This window comes from Bactrocera oleae, chromosome 2 (genome assembly GCF_042242935.1).
Source record: "Bactrocera oleae isolate idBacOlea1 chromosome 2, idBacOlea1, whole genome shotgun sequence".
Lineage (NCBI taxonomy): Eukaryota > Metazoa > Arthropoda > Insecta > Diptera > Tephritidae > Bactrocera > Bactrocera oleae.
In genome coordinates, this window is record NC_091536.1 from 74,655,556 (window position 1) to 74,678,653 (window position 23,098).

Consider the following 23,098-nt stretch of genomic DNA (forward strand, 5'->3'; position numbering starts at 1 on the left):
CTTGAAACTTTGTCCGTATTTATTTGAAAAAAAAAATTCAATATATTTTTGTTATTTAAAAAAAGCGCTTAACTCAATATTGGTAAACTTTGTAAGCAGTAATTTAAATATAGATTTTTTGGTTTAGAAATCCAGGTTTCATAACTTCATTTTCAGTTTAGAAAAAAAAATCTCCGTAGTTGGGGGAGCAAATTTTCAATGAGTCTCCATCTTACTTATTCTCATAATACTTGTATGTAATAATTCATAATAAAGTCTGCTACAGTCTTTAGTACATATTTTATCCACGTATTAATAATATAAAATAAAATTTTAAATAAATTTAGTTTAGATAGTGTGTATAATATAAATTTAAACTTTTTTTTGAAATAAAATGTTTTTAATTTTGTTAAGTGCCGTGTGTATATAAAAATATTGCTTTTTGGTTAATAAAAAATTTTTTTTATCCAATGCATCATACTAATAACAACCTAGAGAGGGCGCTCTTCCCTTAATTAAGCGTTTGTTAGCACACAGAAGTGTTTATAGATTTAGAACGAATTCTTTGCAGAAGAGGAACTAGACTTCTGGATATTTAATTCAAATGACGCATTGGTAACAGTACTGTGGCATATAAATATGTGTTTTTATTTATTTCAAAAGTACATAAACATTTTAACTGATTTATTTTTCATTAAATATAAATATTCAAAATCATATATTTTAAAATTTTTAGGTAAATCTTTAATTATTTGTAAAGAGACATTAGTTGAAGAATGTATATATATATGGCATATGAAATAATTATGATAATATTTATTAGCTAACGCGTTTTACTTACTTTTAACTCACTGTTATAAAGAAATAAAGAAATTGTAGGGGAACCTCTAAACGGTCTCTGAATAGAGCCTTAGATGTAGTTTCCCTTCAGACTGTAAAGAGAAGAAGAAAGAAAAAGAACACATTTATTTATAATATTTAACATAATTAATATATTATACTACTTTAATTAAAAATGCAAAATTATTGTAAGTAATGACAGAAGTAATCATAAATTACTTAAATTTTCGAGACTGTTGAACACATACATATGTTGGTGTGGACGTACATATGTATATGTATAGAATATATGTAGATTTTTGATTTTATTATATAATATCTGATAAACTATTAAAATGATATAGGAATTTAGGCTGCTATAGCTGAATATCATTTTAGTTTTAAAGTACAGTTATAGATACTTATTTTGTTTTTGAAAATATGTGTCTGTGAATAGAAATACATGTAGTATTTCACAAAACCGTTAGCTTACAAAATGGCGTTTGCCACTTTCAAAAATATAAGTGGATCTACATTGTTACAAAAACCAATACGTTTGAAAATATCTACATATGTATGTACATAAGTATGTGTGTATGTGATGATAGCAGCAGTATAGCGCGTGTTTTCTATCAAAATTGTCTAAATCAACTTAGTTTTTGTGCTTGGTCTAATTGCCACCTGCATGCGCATTTATTATTTTATAGATTCGATAATGTCGTGACTTTCAATTTTGATAATTACATACGGATGTACATATGTACATATGAAAGTGTGTGTGTGTGTATGAGAACAAATATTAAACTATTTGATAACAACTGACAACGAGTGAACTGACGTACTTAAATACATTATTACATACATATATACACACATATTTACATATATAAATGTACAATATACATATGTATGTACATATAAAATATAATCATTCGTATTTATTCGTATTTTTGTGCTTATAAAAGCAATCTGATAATTAGTAGCCTACCAACCAACCAAAAAAACACAAACTGAAGTAAGCAGAAAAATCCCCTCGTAATTACCGTAGTAAGTGCGTATGTGTGTGCATGTGGTTATGTAGGTAAAGGTGATGGCGGCGCGGTTAATAGACTCGTTTGTTGGCAAAAGTTTTCACTGCTTCAGCAAAAATGAATTTCACAACAATCGTCCAAAAGCTGGAAACTTAAGCATGTGCTTTTTTGACGCACACAACAAAATAAATACACCAACCAACTAACACAGATAAAAGCAGTAAACAGACAAGTGTTTATTGTTGTTGCCGATTACACGAAGCCATTTGTATGGGTCGTGTTGATTGCAGACACCATACGACTCCCATACGATACATGAAGTTATATTGTAAAAAATTTCAATTACAAGCAGACAAATAATTATATTTATCAGTTTCAATCATTTTAGGTGTTTACTTGTTTTTGCGTTTTAATGTACAACCGACACCATTTCATTTACGTCAGAAAAAGCTCTCTATGCACGTACAGGCATATGCGTAGCCTCAACGCCCCCTTGGTGGGCAAAGAGTTGTTTTCGAGCTTTCGTTTGCTTATTGTATTGTATAACAACAACGATCGAAGCAAGATTGTGCATGTTCGTGCATGGCATGACATGGCTATTTGTTGCTGATATTACTCATCGAAAGAGTAAAGCGCAAGTTCATTACAAATGTATGCGTGTAGGTAGCATATGATACGAGCAGATACATATACAATGTATGTATGTATGGTAAATGGTAATGGTAATTCCAAGAAAAATTGGTGAGACCATCAAACGTTTGCTTACGTTTAAGTTGCGTACACCTACAGTCGGTGTTGTCCTAGCGCCGAGCGGGAAGATGTAGAGAACACCAACTTAAGTGCCTTGGTTGGCTAAAGGTCAAGAATAATAGTTAAAAATTGTAAATGTGTGAATTCGTACCAACATTTTGCAGCTCTTGTCGTCCAAATATTTTATTTTTGAAAGTTACGATGATGCTAAGCTAAACTACATACATACCTAGTTACTAATTTTTGTACATACTTGTAGTTTGAATATATGTACTTAGTTATAGCATGATGTCATTTTTCTTATTAGGTTCTATCGCTTGAAAATCTCAGCCTAAACAGGTGATGTTTAATTTTTTTTTGTGATTTTTAAGCTTTATTCTAAGAGCTGAAGTCATTTTCGGTGAAAAAAACGAAAAATATTTTTATAAATTTGATTCTAGAAACATTCCCCCGAAAGCTTTCAATATTATAAAAAGTTTTTTTGATAGTAGGTACATTTTTCCAACTTTTTTAGCATTGGAAGGCTTCTCATAAGAGTTCGACAATTATCTTAATTATTTGTTACTATAACTTATGTTTTTAGCCTTCAAAACCGCCCACACTCAGCTTGTCAGTAAGTGTGAGTGATCAAAGAACTTACGAGTACTATTATTTACTATCATACTGTAGCCGAATGACATTCATTTGTTAAACATAACGCTCAATCATATTAATTCGATAAAATATACATACATTTTTCTACTTAACTACGGTTATTATATAATATACAAAGTCCGACTGTGACTCTGGAGGATATCGTACTGTCTGTTGTCTTAGTTTCACCTTCCAATGGTACCCTACCCGGCTTTCTTTTTGCCAATATGTACGTAGATTTTTTTAAATTATTTCATGCTTTATACTATATACATATGTACATAAATACCTACGCATGTATATACTGTAATATATACTATGGTATTATATACTATTTGATTTATGGTAAAATGGAAACTTACATAAACTGTTTAGAAACCAATCGGTGGGTGTTGTTGTTGTTGACGCGAAAAACCGCGATTCGGCGGACGTAGGAACTACGTCAACCGAAATTACTTTACTACGTTTATATGTCTATAAAATCGGCGGAAATCCGACGATTCCACCAAATACGAAAAACTTTATTACGTTACTTCTTTTGTAAAATTTGCGACTTTTGCGCGACTTGTGCTTGACTTTTTACTTTTTTTTATTTTAAATATTTATAAATTTATGCCACACTTATACTTTTTTCTTTAGCTTTTGCTTCTTTTCGTTAGAGCCTTGCACACTATTGGCGGCGTGCACCCAATTAAGTGCCGTCTATTCGCCTTATAATCTACACAATTTTCTGTATATTTCACAACTCAGTTTTTGCTGAGCAAACACCAAACGTTGGCTTTAGCTACAATATGTAAAATGCCACAAAATATCACCGAAGCTAGCCAAGTCACCTAAATAATCACACGGGGTAAAACACCGTCGGCACGTCAAGTTGCTATACTCCACGAATCTGTTGTGAAATTCAAAATCGACACTCGCTGAACGTAGTCAAAGCACTCATCGTATTTACAAAACATTCACAATGATAACACCACATACATAGCCCCCCTATACGAGTACGATACACAGAGATACGCTTCACACACAGATACTGGGCAAAATTACCACCGCATATGTGCAAGCATATGGGTGTATGTGTGTGAATATTTTAAAGAGTCAAAGCGAAATAATGGCTGGTGGCAAACCGGTTTTTTTTCTTCTACATTGTGTGTATACATTAAATTCCCTGCAAGTGCCGGTGATGGGATGAAATGCTAAAGCTGATTAAAACCGGCAATGAACGAAGTTTTTGGCGAAGAAAGCCAGAAGTCAAGCCTAAGCAAGAAGTTATTTCTATGATACATACTAAATGTTATTAAATAAGTAGAGACATTTTTAAATAAAAAATACGAGTGATCTTATATTTAAGAATAGAAAAATATTTTAGAAGGAAAACTCGAAAGAAATTATATAAAATAGATAAATTGAATAATTAAAAATAATTTTAGAATATTATGTAGTATGTATAGAAATATTCCTTTTCTGGAAAAAAAAGTTCAGTACGTTAAAAAGTATTTTGAAAATCTGCTTTGAAGTTGCGCTCTAGCATAATTGTTACAAAAAATATATTTTGTGCTAAAAAATACAAATTCGATAGACCTAATACATATACAGCATAATATGGCTTATAACTCGAACCCATTTGGTTATACCATACCTTACTATTTAATTGAAAAGGTTGAATGCATTAATTTTTCCCATCCCTAATTCACAATACTTTCAAATAAAAAGGTCTTTATCACGAATTCGAGTGTCAAGTATTATTTTATCTAAGTACTTTTGATTAAAGTTATAATTTAGGGGCTCGTAATTTATATATTAATATTAACGTCACCAAAAATATTGCATTTAAAAAGCGCTGAGCATGTGGTTAGAAATTTGATGTATAGAATATAGTTTCGATCGATAAGGTATCAATAATAAAACTCTAAAAATTATAAGATGGTGCTGCTAATTCGTATAATTAGGTATATTTTATGCCGATTGTAAAGGCAAAAATTAAAACTTAAGAATCAGTAGAGAAATTTTAATAACTAAATATAAAATTGACATGTTGTTTTTTTAAATACAAAGAGTCTTTTTGAAATTTTACTAAACATTCTTCTTTCAACCAATCTCGGTAGGTTGAAATATGCTTTGCGTTTAGCAAATACTTTCGCATCGGTATTTATAAAAACGAATCGAATATGCCAAGTTTCACTACACTACAATATAGTGGGGAATTTTTTCATGGCAATATGTTAAAAACAATAAGAACAACAGTGCTTTGAAAAAAGCTTTCGCCAACACATGCGCAAAAGTGCGTCGGAAGCACAATAAGCTATGCCAAAGCTTTTAATTAAAAATGGGAAATTTATGCACCACCACACGAGCGCAGTTGTATATGTGCATGTATTAGTGAGCGAAACGCAATTTCAGCAGATGACTCATCTAAGTACCAAAGCGGTGCTCGTCTCTACTCGCTGAGCACACGTCATGTGACGGCAGATTACATACTTGTAGTACATACATATGTACAAGTATGTACGAAATATAATGAGTACTTGAATATTTGGTTAAATAACGATCGAAAAATACCATATTACAATGTATGTATTGGTGGGAGGGGTGGAGTGCAGCTTTTACTTGGAAAATAATAATCACTTTAAGTGAGCAAGTTTACACCTGTGGCATTGCCTAACGAAAATATTGTCTTTCTATTATACTAGAAATAATATTTATTATAAAATAAAACAACTAAATGCCAATTTTAGTTGTACTGAAGCGAATAACGGAATTTTCATAAAAATATATACACATGTGTTCATATACTATGTATACATATATATATATACATACATATGAACATATGTAGTTGTGTACTACTTATTTTGCGAGACGATCATTTGCACTTTCTTCAAGTGTATAAAATGGCGTCTCTCTAACAAATAGCCATGTCATGCCATGAATTTGCGAATTTTTCACAATTCAAATTTTTGTTTGCTTAGTTGCGTGTTGTTTGGTTATACTGCGTTGATATATGTATGAATGTTAATTTGGTTTAGAAATTTTCAAATAATAATAACGGAATCTAATTTCGGAAGAATGTGCACGTAGTCAAATTTAAAAACAATAACCCAATTATATATAAAAATTTGAAGAATTTTAATTTCAAAGAAATTTTTTCGAAATTCATACATAAGGGCAGAACGTTCATATTTTAATTTTGAATATTGATTAAACGGTATTTAGGACATAACACATAAATAATCCAATAATTTTCTTTTAAACACCAAGCCCTTAAGTATTCTTAAGATTAACTGTTAAATATTTTCGTTTCGTATTATTTTCATATGAAATCATATAATTTTTTATATTCAAATATTGTATAAGTATAATTAAAATAAATGCTTACTTGTAATACGTAGAATTTTTCCATGTTTAAAAACTTCAATATGAAAATCTCTAAAAAAATTAATATAATTTATAAGGTTTATGGGCAAATCAAATTGCCTTGTGGTGAAATTCAGAATTCAGCTGAAGTAATCAATTTTTTATATTCGCTTTGTTCAAGCATTTACATACATAAGTCAATATGTAAATATATTAATAAGTTTGTATGTACATAAAGCACTAATGAGCTGACGTCTTATCTGCAACCAAATAAGTATGTATATAACGGTAAAATATTTCAACTTTGAAAGAATTCAGCTCGCCGTTGTTGCATTCACTCTGAAAATAAGTTTTCAAATGTTCTCGATGTGCAAGCCGCTGCCCCTTTTTATACTCCACGATCGTCGGCCACACAAGTGCAAAAGTTGCCGCCATTGAGGGCGAGGAGTCGAGGTGGGAGCTTTAAAGGCTACAAAACTGCAAATATTTCGCTGCAATTAGCCACGTATCTAGCTCTTTGTATATACTTGTATCAAGATATATTTATGCAAACGTTATTATATTGAAGTATAGTTGAGAATTTACATATGTATGTATGTGTACGTATGGTACTTCCCCTGGTGTATTTCTTTGAATTTATGTGCATATATTTGTTGTTGCATGTCATTATTATTAATCGCAATTAAATAGTCAATGCACAATAGAGGAATGTAGTATGAATAATAATAGTGATATTATAATGATTATTACGATCCCCTTGCACTCGTCTCCGCTATCTATGTTATGAGTGGTATCCGATAAGTTCTGGGTTCTAAAAGCTTTGATTTTTATTGGAGACTTTTACACCTAAGAAAATACCGCCTGAGTGTCAAAATTGGCGATCGAGGGATTGTTAGAAAACGTTTTTTACGCCCTCAATCAAGTAGAGGGCGTTGGTCCTTTTTTTTTGAAAATATTTGATAGAAAGTGGGTGAACGAACATCTATATAAACGAATTGTATACTAATTGCTCCCATTTCGGTTTTTAAGATATTGTTCTGAAATTCTGCACAAGTTGTTTGGCTTTAAGAAGCTGCTCATTTGTCGTAAGCGCCAATATCATGTCCTTGTTGGGAATACTTTGCATATGACGAGATATCTTCACGAAGTTTGGCATTGATTATTGTCCAAGCTAACGGTGGAATTTCCGAAGAAATTATCTTCTATGGTTAAAGCTTATAGTTGCCATACAATCTGACCGATCACAAAATCAAGTTTTTGTATAGAATCTATTGTATTCTTGAAGGATATTGTACCAATAGAAGTTAACGTTTTTTCTTGTTTCTAATTTTTTTAAATTAACAAAAATTTCATTTGTTTATTTTTGCAGAAATCTACTCTTAAATAAGCATCATGAATCCTACTGACAAAGTAAATTAATTGATTTGGGAAATTAATATATTATTATTAGGGAACATATTAGACTTTCTTATTCCCAAATAACAATCTTCGATATCAGTAGAAGCTACGCATATGCGCCTATAAACCTAATACAAACTCTTCAAATCAAGATACAATAACCTTCGCTTATAAATCGTCAGAACTCGGATAGTGCTGATAGAAAATGCAACTGGTATAAATATAATTCACTGGTATAAAGCAAAAAGAAATAAAAAATCAGGCATTTATATAACTTTAATGAGGTAACCACAAACTCTCTTGTAATAAATTCAACTCGCTTAACTTATTATCGCTTTCACTTACGTTCGAAGATAGCGAACAGAGAAATGGCGAATCGAAGATGGCTATTACAGCTTGATTTTTATTTTAAAGCGCATATCTTTTGAGAAGACAGCACGTAAGCTCTACAGAAACCATGGAGTGGCGAATCGAAGACTACTATTAAATTTTTTATGTGATATGTTAAATAGTGAATACTGTATCCAAAATAAGAAAACAAAAACAAAATTTCGCTAACTAAAAAAATTATGATGTTTGTCGTGATATACATAGAGTCTAATTAGCGCATAACCTTTATTATGACATTCAGATTTTGCCAAGTCAGTACTCTAATTTATGAGTATTTGAAACACACGAATATATTTAACTTGACTTCTTAATTAAGGTTTGTCTTTCAAAACAACAAAATCTTTGTAAACAGATAAGAGTTTTATTTTAATATGATTGTTACAAAAAGTTTGAGATCTTTATCAGTGCGGTTTCCATTTACCCATAAGTGCATATATACATAAGTGCCATTAAATGTATGTATATAGGTATATATGCATGTATATAGTAAATATTATATATTGTTGAGTATTTGTTTTGTAAGTAGGTATGATTTAGATAATTTTTTTAATTAAATATGTATATAATTGTGCAAACATTATTAAAAGCTTGGTAGCCACGCTTTCGAAGCATGAAATGAAGCTAGAAATACACGTCAATTTACATACACAGAGTATAATTAATATTATATAATTATTTTTAATTATACTTAGAAGCGGGATATAATTTGATAAAAAACGAGCAAAATAGAATAAATGTATATTTAAGTCGTAATAACAAATACACTTGTATGTATGTATGTATTTATCTATTGTGAAAGCTTACTTATTGTTTTTAAGAGAGGAAAATTGCCCTGAAGTATTGTATTTAATAAAAAAAAAAACAAAGCTCTGTTTCAACTATTGCAAATTGCAAACATATACATTCAAAAAGTTAGAATATTCTAGATTTTTTGAAATACAGGGTGGACCGGAAATTCTTTAACATTTGAAGCAATAATTGTATAGGCTTCGTAGCCATATTTCTGAACTTCTTTAGTACGCACTGCCGGCGCAAACAGAAGTTTTATCATAGATTAATGCAGAAATGTTTTGGGTAGTCTACTTTATCAGAAACATAAATAATTGAGTGGCAGGTTGTGATGTCATCTGCCTCTGTTAATAATGATATTAACGAGAAAGTTAAGGAAACAGTGCTTGAAAATCTTACGGTCATGTTGGCATCAAAGAGTTACCATAGAATTTGAACATCTCTTGTTGATCGACTCAACACATTTTGGTTAATGTTTTGGATATGAAACGTGTCAATGCTTGATACGTACCAAAAGACCTAAGCCTTTTGCGAAAACGAATTTGAGTAGAGGTGTTGCTTGACAACACGTGCTTGACGAGACGTGTGTTTATGAATATGACGCCGAAACTGTACAACAATCTAGGGAATGGCGTTTCAAAAATGTACCGAAACCTAAAAAGTCAAAATTCACTAAAGGCACTGAAGACCGTCCCAGCCGAGGCTTATAACAAGGGTATGGGAAATTTGATTAACCATTAGCATGCTTGCTCAAGAGCCTATTTTGAAGGCGTGTCAGATTTGATCAAATGGTGTATAGATTGATTAAATTACGTTTACTGTTGAATACGGAATTCCGGATCTGGAATCATTATAGATATTTTGGTGTCCAAAGACGTTTTTGTAAATTATCATATTGAAACAAATCATCAGGATATTAGAAAAATTTAAATTTCAGACCAATTTCATACCTTCAAAATGTTTGATACTGAATTTACATGCATATGTGTGCTTTTATAGTTTTTTATTATTAGTTTATTAGTTTAGTTTTGAAAGCTTAACAAATACTAAATTTTGGGATTTCAGGTTCCGAAATCAAATTGTTTACACAGAAGTTTTTTTGCAACTTATACACAAATGATTTTAAGTTTGATTTTGGATATTTGCAGACTGATTATAAATTTTCAAACTGAACTAAATAGTACGTAAACATTTTACTTTTTATTAAGAGGTTATAAATTTCTTATTCCATGAGTGCGAATTTTTAAATAAAATTTTTTCCAATCGCTGTTTTCCATTTGTAGAGAAGGTTGATTGAGTGGTTTGGTCTTAACGCCAAAAGATTCAAATGAAAATTTAAAGAATTTTTATTTTTGTTTTGAAAGTTTGTATGTTCATCCTTTTTTGGCACTCTTCCGACATTAAAATCGCAATCTGCTTGTTACAAAATCTCATTACTTGGCAAAGAGAACCATTACTAATACCATTACTTGTAAAAATTTCATAGGTCATAGGTTTTAATTTTCTTATAGAATTTAAAGATGAGCTAACCGGCTTAGTTGCTAAATTTCATATTCAGAACAGATGTAGGTCAAGGATGCGAAGTTGCTGTATACATAAATACTAAGATTACATCATGCATTACTTATACAATAAAGAGCAGTTGCAGATTATTTTGCTTCACTATTGATTTCTCAACTTATGTTGAGAATTTTTACTAGTAACTATGGCTTATATAGTTAAGTAATTCAATTAATTGTTATTATGGAAAGTAATCACTATTATACCTTACATAATTAAGTAAAATAATACTCAAGGAGTATTTTGTAAAATAATTAGTTTTTTGTATATCTGGCAACATCAAATAACAAATATATGTTCGAGAAGAGAGTCAACTTCAAATAGGGAGGCATATCGCCATAAATATATTTATGTATATGTACGAATATTTACTTACCGAGCATCATGATGCAATGTCGCATCATTGATGACGTCACACGTAAACCCATTACACCGTGTAGCATACGAAAGTTTTTCTTCTTGCTAAACTTGTCGAACTTAAACTTATTGATCGTATTCACTTTGTGAATAATTACCGCTATATTGCGCCAATAAATGTTCATACGCTTTAGCAAGTGCTTTTGAATGTTCAACATAAAATACTGCGTATGCGTTTGTATGGTGGGTGTGTGGGTGGGCGTGTACGTACCGCCGCCGACGCCGCCGGTTATGCCTACTACGGAACGATGCCGATAGTATGCACACATACGAATGTAGGCGCGATAGTCGCGCTGCCAAGTACGGTGTTGTTGTTGTTTTAGTTGCGCCACCGAACGCGAATGGTGCATAGCACTAATGTAGATGCGAATTGCTGTTATAACGGAACCCAATCGAACTGTGGGCTGCAGTTGTTTAGCAAACCTTTACGTGTTTTTGTTGTAATGTATTGACAAGTTCACGTTAACGTTTTACGCACGCGAATTATAGTGTGTTTGTAGGCGCGTCTATAATGTTTCTAGCCAAAAAGTATGCTAGAACTTTGCGCTGCAATTGCTTTTCACTTGCTTTCGTATATGTATGTATGTATGTATTTCGTGAGACAGTGGGCTTAACACTCAATTTCGGTGCACAAAATATTGTTACGAGCTTGATTTGTAGCTGTCATGCATCTAGGTATTTTTATCTAAAATACTTTTTTTAGCACAAATAAAATTTGACATTAAAATGCGTCTATCGCAGAGTTTCAAACACGTTTCAATATAAATCACTTGTAACTGGGCTCTCAATATGTATTGAGAGTTTTGTTGTTGTTTTTTATAAGCGGTTAAAAAGACAAAATCTAATAACTTATGAAAATGAAATCTTTGTAGCGATGTTCACAGGCCGGTGATGCCATTGAGACTTTGAATTTATTACTATAGATTCACTTGGTATATTTTTTGAGAAAACGCGTGGTGTGGTAATTATTTCCACACATAAGAATAGTTAAAATAAACACTAAATAGCTTTCAGTTAAACACTTTAATATATTCAAGCATTAAGATCACATGAAATTTTAAACGCAATTCAGAGAGCTTTGTGACGCTGCAGGGGCATGAGATTTGTTATTTAGCTTTTGCTGCTGTAGCAGTTGATTTAAATAATTTAAACAATTTCACTTTGTAAAACGTATGCGGTTTTATTCGATGTAATATTAGACGAACTCAGCAAATGCAGCACACAGCTGATCCGAATATTCTACGCAAATAAACTTTTTTTACTGCAATCGACACTGCAGTTGTCGACGACCTTTCAACGAACTTATGTTAGCTTTGCGGTTGATCTTTGTATTTGTGTAAATATTTATTTAGGTATTTAGCATTTACGTTGACTTTGGTTGAATGATTTTTGTTTTTTTTGTATTAAGCGAGCTTGCGAATGATTTGCCTTTTGCGATTTGAACACTTTGAACGTAAATATGATACTAAAAATATTACTGGGAACGTACTCGCTGCCAATGGCTGGTGATAGTGAAATACGAATTCCAAATTTCGTATATTGCGCGTGAATGTGAAAGTGGGGTTTTGCTGCCGTCACCGGGTATCGTTATGCCATAGACAACAACGTGGTTGAGCTGAAGGCAGCTGAGAAGAAAACGGGCGGGTTTTTGCTTAGGTGTGCGTGTGTGTGATTAAGGTCACAAAGAGTAAACACAATATGCGAGAGTCAGTAGCCACTCTCTCGTTCAACTAAAGGCATGCGTATAAAAACATATACACATAGCTACACACATAACAACAGCTTTTTAAATATTGGCGAAAGGTGTGCCAGCGAACGAAATTTTTACTTGTTATTTTTAAAAACGTAATTTTTGAAAGAAAAATAGTTTTGACTGAATATGATCGAAACATTGTTGACTGGAACAATCTTTAATATAAATATTTTTTATTTTTGAAATTTGTAAAACAGGAAGTGTTTATAAAAAGCTTAAATATCGTTTATATTTACAAAAATAGTCAGAACATTAAAGTCTTAGCTCAGAGGCCTTAGTTGGCAGTCAAAACATTGAAGTTGTAGACAATTTTGTTTATTTTGGAACCAACATAACCTGATGCAATTATCATGCATTGAAAATCAGTTCTTCCTACATGTGCTACTTTGGACTGGGCAGCAAATTCAGAAGTAAATATCGCTATCATTCTTAAATAAGGTTCAGAATCAACAAGTCAATACCCGATGAGCCGGCTTTAGTGGAAATCGCATTTGTATTAGTAAATTTTCTTATTAATGGATCATTAATTTAACCTCGATTCTTGAAAATAAGTGTTCAAATCTAATTTTGCTCTCTAAATAAATATTGTCATAATCAAGTTCACATCATAATGATCATTGTTATATTTAAGTAGATAAGACTCTTATTTTAATTATTGGTCGACATTATTGGTAAATAAAGTAAAATGTTTACATACTATTTTCAAAGTATTTATATTTTTTGTAAAATATTGTATTTTTTGTAAAACATATTTTCCTCGTATATTGAAAATCAATATTTATTTGTATAATGGCATTACATAACATTGAATTTTTAAATACAGTAGAGCTATCATGTGCCGCTCTTTAACATATGTGTATATGTAAGTACACGTCTTTAATTTGCAATGCCATTGTTTGACAAGACAGCATTAAATATCTGTGAAGTTTACACTTTACTATCCAATTACCATATTGTGTGTTTGTTTGTGGTATATATCGATACCGGAGAGCTGGTTGCCTGATTTTTTTTTCAGTAATCTATGGTTAGTTTTTGTAAAGGCTAAACGCATACCGTTATGAACAACCAACAATGACAACCGCAAAAAATTGAATCAAGCTGTAATTTATTAACCTTGACACCTTATGGAATATTTTCTGCTGCCAGTTCAATTAAATTTTTCAAAAGTTTTATAATTTTCAAAAATAGTTGGTTTTCGGAATCTCTGCAATAATAAATAGTTATGCCGCTGGAGGACAGTAAAGTGCATACAAATTGAGTGCAGACTATATAATGGAGTTAAACTTAAACTTTTTTATCCTGCTGCATTCTTATAATACATAATTAATTTATTGAAATTCTAAAGATCGACAACAAATATTATCGAATATTATTATTAAGCATTACATAATTCGTATAATTTAAACAGAAAGCCTACACTAGGTATCGTTGTTGTAGAGTTAATAGAAAACTAATTTCTAAAAGTATATAAATGATTCTTTATTTAAAAAAATTTTTTAGAAAATATGAAAATCGAAGAAGTATATTTTAGTTTAGATAGGTATTAAACCAAGTAGTTTTTTTTCTTTTCCAATATTTCTAGAAAATATTTATTTACCAACGTGGCAACATCATTACCTATTCGTCTCTAATTTCTCATACATTATCTACTCAAGTTCTCACTAATAAATACCATTTATTCAATACATGTGTATTCTTATGGAAACAGTGACAAAGAGCACTCTCCACTGAGCGTGTAAAAGTGCGAATTGGAATATTGGCTTGTTGCTGTGCAAAATCTTTTCGCTTCATGCTTTTAAGTTTTTCTTATTGCTTAACTTGAGAAATTCAAACTATTGTCTTTGTAAAAACTCTATACGAATATTTCTGTTTGGGCAGCTACCCGTATATGCACATCTATGTACATACATATGTATTTATATAGAGAATAAGAAAATTTGCACTATTTGGCTTTTGACGGATAAAGTACAAGTAAATTGATGATGAAATCGTTTACTTCATTACACAAGACTTGTTAAAATGTAGCCAAAATGTTATATTACAATCCTCATCAGCTGACTACCCATGAGTCACTTTACCTCGTTGCGTTTTACAACAGCTGCATTAAAAGCCGAGTGCAAATCAGTCGCATTATTGTTGCAGACAATATTGTTGTCAAATGACGGCAACGAAATACATACATACATTTAATATGTATTCGTACCGCACTCACGTGAATTTTAAATTTAAACTTAAAATGTCTGGTGCTCACAAACTCATGAGCAAATTTTGTTAGGAAACAGACGATGGTCAACCACTGAAATGAATTAATAGTTTTGTGGAGAACAGGTTTTCATAGTTCGATGGAAAATTTTAAACCGATTTTTTTTATCTGTCGGAATGGATGATATTATTCGTATCTTCAAAGTTTTTCTGAGACATGATTTTTGAATTCCAAAATTATATAAGTAGTTAAATGAGAGTAATGAGTTGTAAATAAATTAATTCGATTATGGGATTTTTGAATAGGTAATCGAATTAAATAAGATTTCAATCGAAAATAAATTAATAATAGAATTTATAAAAATATATATGCTTCAAAATATTTTATTTTTTTCTAATAAAACAACCAACAAAAAAATAATAATAATAATAATACCCAATTCATCGAGTATTTGTGCTTGAAGGCGTTTGTTTATGAATGTATCGGTTTACAAAGTCATGACTAAATTAAAATAATAATCATCTTTAATCTTTCTGGCAAAGCTCGAATACCATTATAATAAAAGTGTTCATCTTGTGATGATATCCAAGAAGCTAGCCATTTCTTGATGTCGTCTTATGAGTGGAACTGCTTCTGAGCCAGACCGTGTGTCATCGAACGGAACAAATAATAATCCAATCGTGCAATATCTGGCGGATGGGGAAGGACTTTCCAGGTAGATTTTAATGGGTTTGGCAACGTGAATCCGAGCGTTGTCATGCAGCAGAATAACTTTCTCGTGCCACTATTGGTATTGAGACCGTTTTTTAAATGAAATGGCTTGGCAGGTGACTCCCCTTTTGTCACGGATCCTCATCGAGCAATGTCACCAAGGATTTTGGCCTGCCTTTACGCGGGCGGTCGTTAATTTCGATATCGTCGTCTTTGACGCGACAAGAGCAATCACGGCAGGTTGTTTCACTTGAGGTAGCAGCTCCGTAAACTTTTTGGAGTTCCCGATGTGCTTCAGCTGCCGATTTCTTTGACTGAAGAAGAAAATCAACACTTTCCATAAATAGACATATCAAAATCGATTACCACTAACTGCTGGAGCCATCTATTGACAAGCAGCGGGAACTTAGTTGCGCACCATAGGATTTGTTTTCTTTAATACTAAAATAATCAAATCATAACGGTAATTGTTTTTTCAAGTCAAATGTAATTATTCTACTTTCTAATAATCGCCGTACAATCAAAAAGTGAATCTTTTGCCCTGTTATCTTGCCATTTTTGAATTTCATTATTGATTTAGCACGTTTTTGGTATTTTCTAATCAGATTATTACTTAAGTGATAAAATACCTTTAACATCTTATATACACATATCTTCTATATTATATTTTCAAATATATATTTACTTATTAACATTACACATTGACAATACATTTTGTAGTATTAGTTCTAGTGATTTAATTGATCAAAATTCAGTAAAAAAATATATATTTACTTATTATACATTATATAACGGCCCAATAGGTTATCTTATATAACAATAAGTATTTGTTTTGCTTTTCTAAATTTTCAAGCAGTGAAGGGTTAATTTTAAATTTTATTGGCCTGAAGATAATGTGTTGTATATTATGTTGTATCTTTTGTTTCTGTTTTTGACTTTCTGCCTTCTTTGCGTGAAAGCAACCTACAACTTTTAAATTGAAACGCACAATCGACAAAAATTAGTCAGCAAACGCTTTGTAATAAAACAGTGGGTCATTAAAGAAAAAAAATATTTCATCAATTTGGTGTGGTGAATTTGAATTTGTGCTGAAAAATATGTTGTAGAAAAACGTTTAAATAACATTTCTCAACTCTAAAAATACATTATGCCATTCGTTATAGAATATTTCAATTACAGCATAAACTGTTATCAAGTTTTTCTCCTATAAAGGGTCACCCACCACAAATACATGTTAAATGTAACATGCTTTTGAAATTTTATTATGGTGAGTATAGGCTTTTATTTAATTTTTGTTTGATTTAAAGAAAACTAAAGAAAAAAAAAAAAAAAGAAAACCTTTAGCTACGATTGACCCGAAACTATAATATCCTTTATAAATACAAAAGTTTTAACAAGAACTTGATTTTAATTGTTGCCTTAGATACCAACGTTTGTGAAAATATCTCGTCGAATAAAAAAAATTTGCCATACAAGAACTTAACTTTGATCGTTGAGTTTTTATAACAGCTATATGCTACCTGAACAAGGCAACGATACTTAAAATAGTTTATACACAAACTTTATCCAATCTCTGACGTTTCCATCTGAATGTTTAAAGAAAAGTAAGCAACCTGTAATAAAAAAATATATTTATTTTTATTATAAAATAATTTCAATAAAGTGTAATATTGTTTTAAAAAGAAAAAAAACATATTTCCCTAATAATTTATGATACTCGTCCCACTGTAATACATTCTCTTTCTCAAAAGCGCTTTTCATTGAGCACAGCTTCGCATTGTAATTCCATTTCGTTTAACTGGCCCAGCTGGAGATTAACTCCAGATATGAATAGTAGAGCAAACGGGATAAGCAACGTGACCCCTCTGCACTGTCATGCAAGCAAGTACTTATGCACACATGTATGTATGTGTAAATGTATGAATTTAAGCTTTAAATCATAGCTGGATAAGTGGACTTGAGTTAGTACGCCGGCGATTCTTGTTGCAGATGGCGAGTGTTGCTCTATAATATGTTAGTTGTTGTTATTTAATTTATAATTGAAGTTTACAAAACTGTTGAAATTTTCACTTACAAAACTAGAATTAGAATCAATTATATTTACTCTTCAAAAAAGAGAATCAACGAAAACAAACAAAACAGCCACGCGATTACGTATGAAAAATGCCGTTGACCACTCAGCGTGTAATCACACTGCTGGCGCTTATCAACGCCTCGTGTCTGGTGCTAAGTGTAAGCGCAACGGCGAATGATGAAATGAGGAATGTCTTAATACTGTTAGCAGATGACGCGGGCTTCGAGTCGGGCGCTTACCTCAACAAGTTCTGTCAGACACCCAATCTGGACACATTGGCCAAGCGCGGTTTGCTATTCAATAATGCCTTCACCTCGGTGAGCAGCTGTTCGCCCAGCCGCGCACAACTCTTAACCGGTCAGGCGAGTCATAGCAATGGCATGTATGGTCTGCACCAGGGCGTGCATAACTTTAATGTGCTGCCCGGCACCACATCGCTGCCGAATGTGTTGCGCGAAAAGTCCCAGGGACGCATTCTAAGCGGCATCATTGGTAAGAAGCATGTTGGCGCTAGCTCTAATTTCCAATTTGACTTTGAGCAAACCGAAGAACAACATTCAATCAATCAAATTGGACGCAATATAACGAGAATTAGACATTACGCACGTGAATTCTTTGCTAAGGCAAGCGTGGAGGCGCGTCCGTTCTTCTTGCTTGTCGGCTTTCACGATCCACATCGTTGTGGGCATATAACGCCGCAATATGGTGAATTTTGTGAGCGTTGGGGTTCCGGTGAAGAGGGTATGGGCATTATACCTGATTGGAAACCGATTTATTACGATTGGCGTAATTTGGAAGTGCCGCCGCATTTGCCGGACACGGATGTGGTGCGTCAGGAGTTGGCCGCTCAGTATATGACCACATCGCGCTTGGATCAAGGTGTGGGTGTTGTACTGAAAGAGCTTGCAGCGCATGGATTTGACGCAAATACTTTAGTTATTTACACATCCGATAATGGACCACCATTTCCGGGCGGACGTACAAATTTATACGAGCATGGCGTGCGTGAACCAATGATTATTGCTGCACCAACTAGCCAGGCGCGTCGTCATGAGACCACCGGCGCTATGTCTAGTCTGTTGGATGTTTTCAATACCGTTCTAGATGTGTTTCACTATTACACACCCACTGCAAATACAACCAAAGATGATGTTACGAAATCGTTATTGCCAATTCTTTACAAAGAACCGCAACCGGTTGAAAGTGATGCAGTGTTTGGTAGCCAAAATTTCCATGAGGTCACAATGACCTATCCAATGCGTATGATACGCACGCGCCGTTATAAATTAATACACAATTTAAACTTTTGGTCATACTTCCCCATCGATCAAGATCTATACACGTCGCCCACCTTTCAGCAACTTTTAAACGCAACGATCGCCAAACAATCATATCCATGGTATAAGACGCTGTTATCCTACTATGAAAGACCGGAATGGGAGCTATACGACATTAAAGCGGATCCTTTGGAGCATTACAATTTATTTGGTAAATCTAAATATCAAAGCGTATTCCAGGAGTTAAGTGCTCGTTTGTCTAAATGGCAAGTGAATACGGCGGATCCTTGGCGTTGTGCGCCGCATGCGGTTCTAGAGGCACAGGGTGTGTACAGAGACAGTCCAGTATGTTTGACTCTGGGGCATGAAGCTCTACGTCGCCCACTCACTCAATATGAGAAGTATGAGTTGCTTTAATCGTATCCATGAAGTTACGAAGTGGCGTCATATTATATTTATACTAATGCTTATATATATATATATATTTATAAAAATGTCATATCATTAAAAAAACATATTATATAATATTTGGGAATATGTCAGCTCCGTTTCTAGGAGAATGAATTAAATATTGTAAGTACTCTGAAATTGAAATTCGGTATAGCAATAAGCCGCTTCTAAAGGAGTATTTTATGATAGATTATCAGTATCTAATTAATTAAGTAGGTGTTTAAGGTGCGCTGTTGGATGTTTATGAGAAGCTTTTTCATAACAGAAAAACAATCAGCGGTTTGTCATCGATTTTTGGTTTTTGACGGGAACTGGGATCGAACTAAGGTCCAGCACTACTAAATATTAGTGTGCCTTTAACCACTTTTTCAGCATGGTAATCTAATTTTAGTTATAGTTACGTGAAAATTTGAGTGAACGGGTTCACCAGGCTTTTCTTAGGATGGGAGACTGTTTGTATATGGAGACTTAAAGGTGTAAAGTATTTAGCATCCGAATGGCTATAAAATATGCATGTACAATACTTCTCTAGGGTTATAGCTATCGTTTTTCCGAAATAAAATTTTTTCATAAATAAATGAGGTAAACAAATTTTGATTAAATGTGTACATACGTACATATGTATGTCTATATGATGTATTCATTTATTTGAAGCTAACAATTTTAACACGCCTACAAGTATGCTAAGTTTTACCATAAAATAACTAATGAGTAAATAAATATAAAATGAAGTTTACCAAATTTGTACTGAAAATCCACGAAATGTCAAAACCAATAGGGAGGTCATAATATAATAAAAAAATGTCCATAAATAAACTGGAAGCGTCCTTTTTTTAAATTTAGTTAATTTTCTTAGTTACCTATTTCCCAACAACAAATGTGTATACTTATTAAATATTAAAAAAATTAAATATTCTAAGGAAATATATTTGAAATAATCGACCACCCTACTGGATTCAGAACTTTGTTAACAGATGCTCAGGGCGTATCCTCAAGTTGTGGTGGCCTAATGTCATCAGTAATGACGACTTATGCAATAAATACAATTTGGAACCCATAGCATACAATATCAAATTGCGAAAATTAAGATGGATAGATACAACACTGTGAAAAGATGTTACGGGCTTAATTAATTAAGGAATTAAAACTCCGTAAGAGTAATAAGAGAGCCCGCTGCGCTTACAAAAATAAATCGATGAATGTGGCTAACCGTGGAACGAACTGAAGATGTTAACAAAAAAATCAGTTGCAAATTTCATGCAACAATGAAAACTGATTTTTAACTAATATTGTGATTAAAGCAACAAAAAACACAATTGCACTTAAATATAACTTTATATAAAAATTATTTTCATTTTTATTTCAACAAATTCTATGTCTCTGGTTTAACTAATTCTAAAGTTAGTATTTTAAGGGATAATTATTTGAGACCTCATAGGAAAAGATATTGGTATTTTAAATAACTGAAATCAAATAAAATGCATTTCATAAGGATTACTGTACATCAGTTCATCCATATCTAGCCGTCGATTCAAACCCAACTGCTCGTTCCAGAGACTAAAATCGGCATCTGCCATAAATGACTTGTAATCCACAGGTGTCCAGCCGCCTAACGATATTTCCGGTTGCAGAAACTCACCACTTGTGTGGGATTGTGGTAAATCAGCATCAAAGAAGCCATCAGCTATTGCAGCATTGAAGGCACTCATGTCCACTAAAGTGGTGGACGGCAAAGCGTCGCTGCTGCTAATGCTGCTGCTATCCGAAACATCAAAATCATCGGAGCGACGCAGTGGCATTGAGTAGCTACCAAACGGCAGTGGCGTAAATGGAGGTGTCAAATCAATTTTCTTGAGTGCTGACTTTGACGGTGCAGTGTGGTAGGAACGCCAGCGGGGGTAATACGATGACGCCAAATAATAGTTGGGCGGCAATGAGCTGGCCATATGAGTGGGCCATTTTGTGGGCAATGCATGATAGTAGTTCATTTTCGGGTCACGTTTATGTGGAGCTGCGTGATATTTCGGCATTGATGATTTGCGTTTCGGTGGTACTAATTATGAGGCAGAGGGGTTATTTATGAATGTAGTAACAAATGTGGTCGAATTTAACTCACCTGTGCGGAAGGTGGCTGATATTTTGGGTGCATTACTCTTCTTTTTAATGTGCGATCGCCACTTTTTGGCATCGCACTCTGCGCAAACGCATAGCAATACAAGGAGGAGTAGCAGAAGGAGTGAGCTCCGCTGGTTAATCATCTTATGCCTCGTTTTGTTGATGTTTGTAGAAATTTGCACGCACTCACATGCAATAGTTTCTTTCACTTTTAGGCGCGTCTTTATTGAATCCTTGTTGGCGTTGTATTCATTACAATTGTTATTGCTATTTACAATTCACTTTTATTTACCGCAATTCACGTGTGCTCCAATGCTACGGTCAAGCGCAATTAATTTTATGATCAATTTCGGCGTGACTTTACACCTGCCTTACCATACGCACCTTATATGAGCCGCTCTGTAGTTACATATGTATGTGCAAAGGTAAAGTAAATTGTTATTCAAAGGGCGTCAACAATTAATTGGCTAAAAGCCATCGAATGCTTGTCATGAAATTGTGGTGGGTGGATAAACTTTTGTATTTATGTCTTTTTGCAAATATTCAACTTTCTTCTGTTTTTTTTTGTGTGTAGACTGCAAGTGCAGTAGGGTGCTTTATGTTAGATAATATTTTTATCGTTCCTTGTGGAAAAAATTCTCTTCATGAAAATTTTATATTTTTCAACAATGTTCAATTTTTATGTATCGTCATTTTAAAATTTGAAACTTAAGGATTCAATCTCATGTTTAAATGATCGCTGGAGAGTTATTGCTTTGAAAATACTGATACTTAAACACAATTGAAAATATATAGAGATCTGGCTTCCTATACCTGTTCCCACGAAATCCAAATTTAAAAGTTAGGCACATTTCTTAAAACATAATGTGGTAAATTCGAAGATGCTTTGGGAGTATTCACAATTTTTAATCTTCATCTTTAAATGACTGTTGACAAACTTTTCTTCTTTTATTTAAATATAGTTTGGAAACGAACAAATCGCGGTATTAAATATGCTTATTTTCCAAACAAAACAACAATAATTCTTGCCGTGTGTCAAGTTTGCTTCTTAGCTAAAATGATCTAAGCTCTGAGTTCATTTCTCAATACAAAAAATCCTTACAAAAAACTCATCAGCTGTCCGTGGACGATCAATTTGTCTGCAAGCTTCAAAAAAATTCCAAAAACAAGTGCCATTTATATCCATATACCTACAAATACATATGTATATACCAAAAACATAAAGGAAATATAAATTTACATTGATTGCTCGCATAAAAATTGATATAGAGTAGAACTTTCTTTAGAGAATAACATAAACCGGCTTCTAATTCGTAAATCGGGCTTTAGCAACAATTCAATTCGTTTAGAGAATGCTCCGGACAATTGCGTAAACTCTAAAGCTTGATATTTAAA

The 23,098-nt window shown here is 32.7% G+C and overlaps 3 protein-coding genes across 3 annotated transcripts; 1 reads left to right on the forward strand and 2 right to left on the reverse strand.

Moving 5' to 3' along the window:
- Positions 1-849: 849 nt before the first annotated feature.
- On the reverse strand, positions 850-12,701 carry LOC106616050 (uncharacterized). Its single transcript, XM_070105682.1, has 2 exons — positions 11,080-12,701; positions 850-911 (listed from the first exon to the last, which is right to left on the reverse strand). Exons 1-2 carry the CDS (start codon positions 11,468-11,470, stop codon positions 907-909), a joined length of 396 nt encoding a protein of 131 aa, XP_069961783.1. The 5' UTR covers positions 11,471-12,701; the 3' UTR covers positions 850-906.
- A 5,039-nt stretch (positions 12,702-17,740) lies between these two features.
- Positions 17,741-20,132, forward strand: Sgsh (N-sulfoglucosamine sulfohydrolase). The gene has a single exon (XM_014232483.3). It carries the CDS (start codon positions 17,951-17,953, stop codon positions 19,553-19,555), a length of 1,605 nt encoding a protein of 534 aa, XP_014087958.2. The 5' UTR covers positions 17,741-17,950; the 3' UTR covers positions 19,556-20,132.
- Positions 20,133-20,950: 818 nt separating this feature from the next.
- On the reverse strand, positions 20,951-22,247 carry LOC106616040 (uncharacterized). The gene is made up of 2 exons (XM_014232489.3): positions 21,705-22,247; positions 20,951-21,641 (listed from the first exon to the last, which is right to left on the reverse strand). Exons 1-2 carry the CDS (start codon positions 21,844-21,846, stop codon positions 21,058-21,060), a joined length of 726 nt encoding a protein of 241 aa, XP_014087964.2. The 5' UTR covers positions 21,847-22,247; the 3' UTR covers positions 20,951-21,057.
- Positions 22,248-23,098: the final 851 nt, after the last annotated feature.